General features: G+C 39.5%; 1 protein-coding gene across 1 annotated transcript; it reads left to right on the top strand.

The window, feature by feature from the left end:
- The first annotated feature begins 210 nt into the window (after positions 1 to 210).
- On the top strand, positions 211 to 3,138 carry LOC113343667. Its single transcript, XM_026587798.1, has 4 exons — positions 211 to 1,855; positions 1,991 to 2,121; positions 2,238 to 2,296; positions 2,436 to 3,138. The coding sequence occupies exons 1-4, from the start codon at positions 211 to 213 to the stop codon at positions 3,136 to 3,138; spliced, it is 2,538 nt and encodes an 845-aa protein (XP_026443583.1).
- Positions 3,139 to 11,930: the final 8,792 nt, after the last annotated feature.

Raw genomic sequence — 11,930 nt, forward strand, 5'->3', positions numbered from 1 at the left:
TGGCGAGATCATCCGAATTTCAGCTACGCCAACAAGCAAGCTGCAGCAAATCCTACTTTCAATCAATAAGGAGGCTACCAATTCATGCAAAGACCACATCAAGAATCTCAAGGAACAAGTGTGGATGACAATTTTGCTCTTATGATGCAAGGTATGCAAGAGATTTCAAAGTCAGTGCAAGAGTTCAACCAATTCCAGCTGAAATCCGAGATGGCTATGAGAGATGTGCAAAACCAAATTAGTCAATTGGCTAGTGACATGAATCAACTCAAGGCACAAGGATCTGGAAAACTTCCTTCACAACTGTTGAACCATAAGGAGAATGTCAATGCTATTGAGTTAAGAAGTGGGAAGCAAGTTAAGCAACCGGCAACATCACCGGATGCTAATGGACCTGTTTTAGAGCAACAAGAGGATGAAACAGCCCCTAACAAGGCTGATTTGGTACCAAATTCTAACTCTAAACCTCTTGTTTCTACTAATGTCACTTCTCCTCCTTTTCCTAGTAGGTTTGCAAAGTCCAAGAAGGAGACACTATACAAAGAGATTTATGAGATCTTCAAGAACATTCAAGTGAACACACCACTTGTTGAAGCGATAAGGCAAGTTCCTCGCTACGCAAAGTTTTTGAAGGAATTGTGCACTAACAAGCACAAATTGGTCGGTAATGAAGTTATGTATGTGAGTGAGAATGCTTCCGCGTATCTTCAAAAGAAACTTCCACCAAAGTTAAAGGATCCCGGTAGTTTCACTACACCATGTACAATTGGTAAAACCAGGTTTGATCGTGCTTTGCTAGACTTAGGTGCAACTATTAATGTTATGCCTGCCTCAATATATGAATCGTTAGACCTAGGTCCTCTTAAAGATACCTGTATTATTATTCAACTTGCTGATAGGTCCACTACTTACCCGAAAGGGGTTGTGGAAGATGTTTTGGTGCAGGTTAACGAGCTGATTTTTCCTGCAGATTTTTATGTTCTAGATATGAGGGATGAAGATTCACCCTCGTCTACGCCTTTGCTGTTGGGTAGACCTTTCATGAGAACTGCTAGAACTAAAATTGATGTTTTTAAAGGCACCATAACTATGAAATTTGACGGTGAACCCATAAGTTTCAACATCTTTGAGGCTATGAGATACCCGAGTGACGTACATTCCTGTTTTTCAGTGGATATGATTGATTCTTTAGCTCAACAAACGTTTGAGTTAGATGGTGATGATGCATTAGAGAAAGCCTTGATGAAAAGTTTAGATCGTGGAAAGCATAATGACATGAAAATTGACATAGAAATGTGTGATGAGCTTAAAGAAGTCATTTGCTCTCTTGCCGCATTACAAAAACTCTCACCTAGAAATGACGTTTCTTATATTTCCTTACCTTGTACTAATGAGAAACTCTTGCCATCGATTTTGCAGGCACCTGTCCTTGAATTGAAACCTCTTCCGGATCACCTCAAGTATGTTTATTTAGGTGATAAAGAAGAGTTACCGGTGATTATTGCTAAAAACCCTACCAAGGTGCAAGAAGAGAATCGTGTTCGTGTGCTAAGAGAATACATGTCTGCCATAGGGTGGACCATTGCAGATATCAAAGGAATCAGCCCTTCCATGTGTATGCACAAAATACTTCTTGAGGAGGGGGCTAAGCCAACTAGGGAAGCTAAACGTCGCTTGAACCCTCCGATGATGGAAGTGGTTAAGAAAGAAATCCTGAAGCTGTTGGATGTAGGGGTTATCTATCCCATATCCGATAGCAAATGGGTAAGCCCTGTCCAAGTCGTTCCAAAGACATCTGGTGTCACAGTGGTGAAAAATGAAGATAATGACCTAGTTCCAACGAGAATTCAGACCGGTTGGAGAGTTTGCATTGATTGTCGAAAGCTGAATTCTACTACCCGAAAAGACCATTTTTCCTTACCATTTATTGATCAAATGCTTGAGAGATCGGTTGGACACTCTCACTATTGTTTTCTTGATGGTTTTTCAGGGTATAATCAGATTGTAATAGTTCCGGAAGATCAGGAAAAGACGACATTTACTTGTCCATTTGGCACATTTGCGTATAGACGTATGCCATTCGGTTTGTGTAATGCTCCTGGGACTTTCCAACGTTGTATGGTAAGTATATTTTCTGATTATGTTGCTAGCATCATAGAAATGTTTATGGATGACTTTAGTGTGTATGACGATTCTTTTGACAAATACTTAGATAACCTTACACTTATACTTAAAAGATGCGTAGAAACCAATCTGGTGCTAAATTGGGAAAAGTGTCACTTTATGGTGAATCATGGTATTGTGCTAGGCCACATTGTATCCTCTAGGGGGTTAGAAGTGGACAAAGCTAAGATAGATGTGATTAAAAACTTACAATACCCCACAACTGTGAGGGAGGTTCGTTCTTTTCTTGGCCATGCAGGTTTTTATAGGAGGTTCATCAAGGATTTCTCCAAGATTGCAATGCCCTTGTGCCGACTGTTGCAAAAAGATGTGACCTTTGATCGTGATATGGAGTGCAAAAAGGCTTTTGATACCTTGAAAGAGTTGTTAACTACTGCACCCATCATCAAACCGCCGGATTGGAGCAAGCCTTTTGAGTTGATGTGCGATGCTAGTGACTACGCTGTTGGAGCCGTGTTGGGACATCGAGATGGTAAAGTTCCATATGCCATTTATTACGCTTCTAGAACTCTTAATGGCGCACAAATCAACTACTCAACCACCGAAAAGGAGCTCTTGGCCATAGTGCTCGCGCTTGAAAAATTCAGATCTTACTTGGTGTGTACGCAAGTGATTGTCTTCTCCGACCATGCTGCGCTTCGGTACTTGCTAACAAAGAAAGATGCTAAGCCAAGGCTCATTAGGTGGATTCTTCTTCTTCAAGAGTTCCATCTCCAAATTAAGGACAAGAAGGGCAGTGGGAATACCGTGGCGGATCACTTGAGTAGATTGATTGCATCCGAAGAAGCACTTCCTTTGCATGATAGTTTTCCGGATGAACAACTCTTTACAGTGGATAGCACAACTCCATGGTACGCTGATATTGTGAACTACTTGGTGACGGGACAAGTACCAAGTACCATGTCTACTTTTCAAAAGTTGAAACTCAAGAAAGTGTCCAAGCAATATACATGAGATGAACCATATTTATGGAAGCATTGTGCTAACCAAATAATGCGAAGGTGCGTCCTGGACTCTGAGTTTCAATCTATTCTTAATTTCTGTCACACATATGCTTGTGGAGGCCATTTTGGGTCCAAGAGAACGGCACTCAAGGTTCTTGAGAGTGGTTTCTATTGGCCCACTTTATTTAAGGATGCCTACTTGTTTTGTAAAGCTTGTGATAGGTGCCAACGAACCGGAAATCTAGATGCTAGAAATCAAATGTCACTAACACCAATTTTTCCCGTAGAGATATTTGATGTATGGGGTATCGATTTTATGGGGTCTTTTGTGAATTCGTATGGGAATCTTTATATTATTCTTGCTGTTGATTATGTTTCTAAATGGGTGGAGGCTAGAGCCACAAAGACTAATGATTCTCAAGTTGTTTGTGAGTTTGTGAAGGAACAAATATTTTCTAGGTTTAGCACACCTCGAGTGGTGATTAGCGATGGAGGTTCCCATTTTCAGAGATCCTTCCACGCTCTTCTCAAGAAATACAATGTTACTCACAAAGTTGGCACACCTTATCATCCGCAAACAAGTGGACAAGCTGAAATTTCTAACCGGGAGATCAAGTCAATTTTAGAGAAGACGGTGAATACTACAAGGAAATATTGGAACTTTAGACTCAATAATGCTTTATGGGCATACCGGACAGCGTACAAAACTCCCATTGGAATGTTTCCGTTTAGGATAATTTATGGCAAACCTTGTCATCTTCCCGTAGAACTTGAACATAAAGCTTTTTGGGCCATCAAGATGTGCAACATGGAGCTAGATGCCACAGGGAAACAAAGAAAGCTTCAACTTAATGAATTGGAAGAAATCCGTAATGATGCATATGAAAGTTCGCGCATTTACAAGGTGAAAACTAAAGCTTTTCATGATAAGATGATTTCTCGGAAAAGTTTTGTTATAGGGCAGAAAGTTCTCTTATTTCATTCTCGTTTAAAGTTGTTTCCCGGTAAACTTAGGTCCCGATGGGTTGGACCATTTATTGTTACCTGGGTTGCACAGACGCGGACGCGGCGACGCGGACATGACACGACACTGACGCGGACACTACCAAATACTGAAAATACTAGGACACAGACAAGTATATATAAATATAAATGCAGAATATTATAAATATACGTGAGTACAAATTTTACATATGAAAAATTAATAATATATAAATGTAATGTAAATTTAAACTAGGATCAATAATCTTTAATAATTAGTTAATAAAATAATGTAAATATAGAGTAAATATAAAATATGTATAAAAAATATCAAAACAACAGTGATGGCACGATGGTCAGAGGGTCAGAATGAGGAGTTTGAAGTTTGGAGTTTTAACTCTGCTACTGCATTTCATTTTTGTGCAAAGAAAACTGCGTCCGAAATATGAAATGTGCGTCCAACCTAGCGTCCAATTTGCGTCAGCCATCGAAATCACGTGGGACGCGCATGTGCAGCGTCTGACACGCGTCGTTGCAGCGTCGAGTCCGCGTCCCGCGTCCGACGTGAGTCAGACGCTGACACTCCACCAAATGTTGTGCGTCCGTGCAACCCAGATTGTTACTAATGTGTTTTCTCATGGTGCAGTTGAGCTTTCTAGTCCCAAAACAGGGAATATTTTCAAGGTGAATGGCCATCTAGTGAAACCATACTATGAGCAATTTGTGACGGAGAATGAAGAGGTCATTCAATTGAGTGATCCACTCCCTCTGGAGGAGTAATTGGAGATGAAAGTCGGGCTGACGACTTTAAACCAAACACTAGAGGGAGGCAACCTGCTTGTATCGTATTTCTTACCTTTCATTTTTTTTTTAAGTTTTTCTTGTGTTTTATTATGCTTGCATCATATTAGGAATTCCCTGTCTTGAATTATACATTAGAGTCCATTTTCCATTGAGGACAATGTCATGTTTAAGTGTGGGGGAAGGGTCATAAAAAAACAACAATTGATGTAGGCAAAACTCCAACTTTGAGAGATTTTTGAAAAATTTAGAATGAACACTAGCCATTCTAAGTGGATGGAATTTGTTCTTGACAATGAGGTATACATATTAGCTGAGTTGGGATTAGATGCCAACTAAATAGCTTGTTTAGTGTTCATTCTCTATTTTTCAAAAGTAACAATGAGTTGGAGTATAGGTTTTGTAGGTAGACTTCTAGTAAACCTTCACGAGACTATAACTCGTCCACTAGGGAGGCTTAGTGGTTCAAAGGCTTGTTACATTAAGATAAAAGTAACCGCAGCCTTGACGACACGGAGTTGTACATTAGATTAGTTTAGTTTGCTCGAGGACTAGCAAAGATGAAGTGTGGGGAATTTGATAGGTGTCTAAAACACCCAATTTTGATAACGATTTCTTACACTTTTCTTTTTAGTTCTCTTGAAATTTTGTATATCACGCATCTTTCTTTGTTTTTAGATACAATGACTTGAAGCTGCGAAAAGGAAGGAAAAGCACCACTAACTTCTTTCTCTTGAATGTTTTATATCAAGAAAATTTCCAAGACACAGTCCCATCATAGTTTCAATTTGGTTATACCAAAATAGAACTTGTGTGGTGGCAGAATTTGCTGGACCTGTTGGCTATTTGTTATGGGCCTAGTTAACAAAAATTTACTGGACTTCACACAAGTTCAGTGGAGTTTACACATGGGCATTGCACATGTGTGCTAGTGGAAAAGTGTATAGGAGATAAAATTAGGTCTCAATTGAAACCAAAGTTCCCAGCAGATGAAGAATCATTTCAATTCCCAACTAGTTCTCGAGTAAGGTTGCTGCCGTATCAAGCAGTGAGGAACTAAGAGACTGTAGCCATGAATCTGTGGCTGTTTACAAGGGTTAAGAATGTGTTTCAAGGTGGAGACAGATATGGAACCAGTAGTGACAATTTTGTGGAGTTTTAAGCTTGCAATCAGTTGAAGGAAGGGGGATCTGCTGTAACAATGGGTTCTGGTGGTTATTCCTGAAGAAATGGGAGCTCGGGATGAAGAAGGAAGCTGGGTTGTTCGATTTGTAGAAGTTTCAGTGGAATTCATACTCAAAAGAACCGAGAGAGATCAACTTCGATTCTTCTCTGTCCGTACAGCCAAAATGTGTTGTTGCTGTGGTTGGTTTGTGATATTAAATGTCCCAGATTGATGATGATAGAATTATTAATGGAATTTGAATGATGGGTTAGTGTTGAATTGAATGTGCAGGGATTTTGAGAGGCATAGAAGGAGATTCTTGATGCACAGCAACATCATTTCATTTCATTGTGCTCAGCAGGTGTTTGCAGAATTGCTTGAACCAAGGAGGGAAGTTCTGAGCGAGTATTGCAGTGAACACAGCGATGCTGTCACCATGGTTATGTTGACTGTGTGGATGACCATGGAGCTGGTGGTATTTGGTTTGATGGACAACTGGTGATACAATTGACAGGAGTGTGTGTAGGTGCTGAGACAAGGATGAGTAATGGGTTGCAGTCTACATGGTTCTGGTCAAGTTATGGATGGGAAATTAAGTAAGAAAACATAGAGAAACTGATGCCATTGCTGTGTGTTGTTGTCGTGGGTTTGAAATCAACAGGACAAGAAGGATTCAGGGTATGTGTTGATGATGTTCTGGGGATGAACTGAACTGGGATTGTTGACTGCAATTGGGAGTTGTTGTTATTGCTGTGCAGTTGAGTGATTTCAGATGGAAGTGTTGTGCAGTGGTTAACCAAGGTTCAAGGGCTCAGTACAGGGGTTGATTTTCAGCTGAAGTATTGCTGCTGGTTATCCGTGGCCAGAATGGGTTATCTGCAATGGGTTTTAGTGGCCGTGAAGGTCAGGTGGTGGACATGATTAAGAAGCCAACAAGGGAAACGGGTGCTCGTGCTGTTAAGACGAGCAGAACTATGGGTTAGTTTGCCAGAATTTTTTGTCGTAATACAAGGTTACAATGGGGTTATTTGGGTTGTATCTTGAGATGAAATGCAGCTGAAATAGGTGTGCTGTGAATGGGCTTACAAGGGTTCAGGTTGGATGTACTTATGTGTAGTTTGGCTAGCCAAGGCTCGATGGCTGTGTATGAGAGTCACTTGGCAGAGGCTAGGAAGTAGTTTGTTGGTCTGTCTGAAATGGTTAGTTGCCATGGGTCCGGTGAATGTTTGGCAGCAGATAAAACTAGACCGAGAAGCCAGCAGGAAGAGTTAACTTGGGTACCAATTTATCTCCATTTTGGAAGGAGTTTATTGCCATGAATATAGCCAGAGATGCTGTCTTGGCCGACAATTTGTGTGATGAATGGCTGAGATTTGGAAGCTGACAGAGTTTGTATTGAAAAAGGATTGTTGGGTGTTGATCAAGTTACAGTTTTACAGGGAAGAGAAGATATAAAAGAGAGGCGCAGGATACAAAGAAGACGGCCTCTTTTGCACCAGTTTTCTGCACATCAGTTGCTCGACGAAAATTCTGAACCTGTTTTCTCCAGCTGCTTAGTGCTTCACAGTGGTTTGCTTTCGCAATCGTTTAAGCTTTGAAACCTTATTTATTTTGAATATACTTTTGTGTTTAAATCAAGATTACGAGTAGCTAATTCCATTATTGATTGGGGAGGATTTCAAAACTCCGAGCATGTTTTATTAATCAATTCAAGCAAGTTATTCTTTCATAAATATCTTTTGTTGATTATCTTTTACCGTTTATTTGACCATGAGAAGTATGCTAGACATCTAAGTGCACAATTAGGTAACTTGTATGCAACTCTAATGCTAGTATTGAGAACTTTGATCCGTAATTGTTAGAGTAATCTTTACATAAGTAGCGGTGCACTATTTGTTGCAAAGGAATTTTGAATGCAATAGTGTGTAAAAGATAACCCTAGGTTAACGTGTCGAGCTTACGAACATGTGGCTAGGAACAACTTGATTCACAAATTTATCAATTGATTGAATTACACCTTGAGAGCTTATTTTAGGTGATTCATTTGATTAGAATCCGCTAGAGAACTTATTCTATACGGTGATTTAAGGAATCTAAAGATTAGTTGAGCTTATAACTTGTCTTTAAGTTGTTAACAATCGAAATTTATTGAAAGTGGAACTTGTATGATTAATAATATCTTGTTTGGTAATGGCGAATGAATCTCTAGTCAATTCCATCTCATAAATTGAATTACAAACTTTGCAATTTTCAGAATTTGTGTCTTTCAACAACATCAATTTGTTACAAGTAATAACTTAAAACTCACACCTCCCTGTGGATACGAACTCGACTTGCCTCACTACTCCTCTATAGATTTGTGTAGCAATAGAGAATTATTATTGATAGGTTGACAACCTCATCACAACCTGTAGCCTATAGTATAAGTCAGTTGATTAGGTGCGTATGTCAACCCATAGCCTTTAGTGAATTTGTATGCCGGCTGATTAGATGCACGTAGAAACCCGTAGCCTATAATGTAACTCAGCCGACCGGATGCACGTGGTAACCCGTATCCTTTAATAAATTTTTATGTCGGCTGATCGGGTGCGCGTAGCAACCCGTAGCCTATAATGTAAGTCAGCTGACTGGATGTGCGTAGCAATCCGTAACCTTTAGTAAATTTGTATGCTCGTTGCTTACTGTTTGAAAACCACTCTTCATTACGCAGGATAGTTGCTTGTATATTAATTTAAACTTATGCGTGAAAATTTTTCAGCCACTTGCCATTGATGAGTGATTTGACCTTGGACCCATCCATCCGCCTGAGTTTGTAGTATCCGCTCTCGGATACCTTTCTGACTCTAAATGGCCCTTCCCAATTGGCTGCAAATTTTCCTGCGCTGGCATTTCTTTGCACTGAGGAGCAATTTTCAGAACCAAGTCGTTGCTCTTGAATACCCTCTCCTTGACACTTTGATTGTAGTAGTTGGTGGCAGGCCCGAATTGGTGTATAAAATGAAGAGCAAAGATAAAGATGGCAGGGCCTGCGGTTATACCGCAAGTGCACAGTGTCGATTGTAGTATGTGTGTGCAAATACGGGTCATTCCACAGGGACTAGGGTGTGTGTTGAAATCTTCCTAAGCTAAAGTTATCTAAACAAGTAACTAAGTGGCAGTGAGATAGTGAACCAAGGAATAACTGTGAAACAATGGCATTGAGCCAAAGGCAGTGAACTAGTGTAGTGAATAAAAGAAGATGAAAGTAAACAGTTGTGGGAACACTACTAGGGTTTTTGAATCCACCACCTAATCTTAGCTAAGTAATTCAGTTACGGTGATGTTCTTGTCCCTTGTAATGGATATTGGACAAGATACAAGTCTGCCATTTATCCAGGGTGATCTGAAGATGGATAAATAATCACAATTGAAGTGTTTATCCTAAGCATTAATTGTCTGATTAAAGCACAACTAATCAAATAATAAATCTATTCATTTAAGCTTGAATTGCAGCACATCAACATAGAAGTATTCCAACTACCTAGGTTGCATATAACAAACAAGGTGAAAGTAATATGTTGTGGTACAAAGATTAAATCTACCCTTAAGCAATTAAGCACAGCAAGAACACTTCCATGAACATGAATCAAATTAGCAGAAGATTAAGGGTTTCATCTCCACCCCAACAAACCAAATTAGAACATGCTGAACATAATTAACATTTGAAATTGAAATTAACTGAATTAAGAACTATAATTGAAATTCACAGAACATGGATAATTGAGGAACTGGCTAGTCCAGTCCTCTTGGTGGTGCTCTGGCTAATCCAGGCATACCTTCTACAACACCCACACATCCCTATTTATAGTTTACATGAGTTTCCCCCAAATACCTAATTTCACAGAATTTAGGGTTTCAAAAAAAAGTTGAAATTAAACTTTACCTAAACACTGATAGCAATCAAATTCGTCGACCCATGCTTCTTATTCGTCTTCTCATGCTCTTCCCATGCTCCTGTGATGTGAGATGTAGTGTCGAATCATCCATACTCAATTTCTACTCCACTGTCTTCGACCTAATCGTTCACAGCGCTAGAGAACAACGGATTAGGTTGATAAAAGTGGATATAGGGATGATTGTGATGATGGGTTCTCGGATTTGTTAGAGAAAGTGGTTGGGAAAAGGTGGTGGTGATGATGGCGGACATGGTTTCTGCAGATGGAGAGGGGAAGAAGGTGGAGTCGATGGTTTTGGGAGAAGGGTGTGTTTGGTTCGATTAGGTGAAGGTGGGTTTGGTGTTGTAGTGTTAGGCGGGTGTAGCAAATGTTGATGAACAACGAGGATAAGCGTTGGATTGTCACTTCTGAAATGGATCTAACGGAAAGATGGAAGCAGGCTTGGAGCGACCGTTGGATGTATGATACATCAAAACTGACGGCTTAGATTGGAGTTAGGTACTATGATGTTTGACAGGAACTTCAGAGTTTGATGCACGATGATGAGGCGACCGTAGGATGATGTGATGGATCCTATCTGACGGTTCTCATGGAAATGGGTATGGATATTGGAAATGGATTTGGGTAAGGGTTTTGGGCCTTGGGTATGCCAAGCCCATATCTTCTTTAAGAATAATTCTTCCTCTTCAAGCCCACTTCTAGTTTATCCGGCTCTTGCAAACATCATTCTTCGCTGCCTTCCTGCGGGAGTCTTGACCGTTTCTTTGCTCTTTTCGCTCAACAATTCATCCAAGCTTTATTTAGTACCTAAAAATACAAAATAAATCAATAAAAATATTTATTCTTGAAAACAATGAAAATACAGAATATGGGATAAAATGTAGAATTAATGCACAAAGGATGAGTTAAATGCCAAGAAAGATATATAGAAATATGCACTTTTTAGCACTCATCAAATACCCCCAAACCTGAATTTTACTTGTCCTCAAGTAAAACAAAACTAAGGAAATCCTACTTATACCACTGTCGCTGGTCTCTCGAATGCATTTAGCGTATGCACTAAGCCTTTTAAACCACTAAGTGTCCCTAGTGGACGAGTTGGAGTCTCGTGAAGGTTTGCTTAGAATGTACCTACAAAGTTCTAGGACAAAATATAAGCTCAGATTCCATGAAATGTGACATGTGCAAGACAGTAGAAGCTCACAGCAAAATGGAGATGTCAATCTAGCTATCAAAGGCACAATCCTAGCACTGATAACAAATAAAGACATGTGCTAAGAGTGTAAAGTGTATCTACACATGTGTAAAGAAAGATCGGATGTTATGACTACTAATCACCAAGAGATAGTTTCTCAGGCTAAGAACCGAGGTCGAAATCTAGCTAGCTGTTCGGACTTTACGAGAATTGTGAATGAGTTGGAGGTATTTCACAATTACTCGCGTTGTACATCAATGTCATACACCCTCCTTGCTTATTACAATGAAACAACAAAAGATGACTCTTTACATGACTCTTATTTACATTGACTACATGCACCCAGTTAAATTCGATGGTTGTTTTTCTTAATGTAACCTCCACCTTCTATCCCAACCAACCAAAGAACAAGCTAGTCAAGTTTCGTTCAGTATTCTAAAGTGATTGGCAACTAAAACTTCCGATAGAACACCTCAAGGATGAGGCTATACATGTATTGGTAGATCGTGCGCGTGCAAGTTTCTTATCACTATGTGAATTGTGCTAGAATCAGGGTGCCTAAATATCTAGACTAAGACTCCTAAAAATTACATATTTGCACAAGAGTCAACATTTCAAGGTAAATGAGCTCCATTTTTGTGATTTTTTAATTTTTTTTTTTAAATTTTTTTTTTTTTTAAATTTTTTTCAAAAAGAAGGAGTTCTTGTTTTCAATTATGGCATAT

Source organism: Papaver somniferum, unplaced genomic scaffold (assembly GCF_003573695.1).
Source record: "Papaver somniferum cultivar HN1 unplaced genomic scaffold, ASM357369v1 unplaced-scaffold_65, whole genome shotgun sequence".
NCBI classification, from domain to species: domain Eukaryota; kingdom Viridiplantae; phylum Streptophyta; class Magnoliopsida; order Ranunculales; family Papaveraceae; genus Papaver; species Papaver somniferum.

Excerpts from the sequence above, each read along its gene's own strand:
- LOC113343667 (XM_026587798.1), top strand. The coding sequence starts at position 211 with ATGGCTATGAGAGATGTGCAAAACCAAATTAGTCAATTGGCTAGTGAC. Across the intron at positions 2,122-2,237 it reads GGACTTTCCAACGTTGTATG|ATGCGTAGAAACCAATCTGG; the intron begins GTAAGTATATTT and ends TATACTTAAAAG. Across the intron at positions 2,297-2,435 it reads TCACTTTATGGTGAATCATG|GTTCATCAAGGATTTCTCCA; the intron begins GTATTGTGCTAG and ends TTTTTATAGGAG.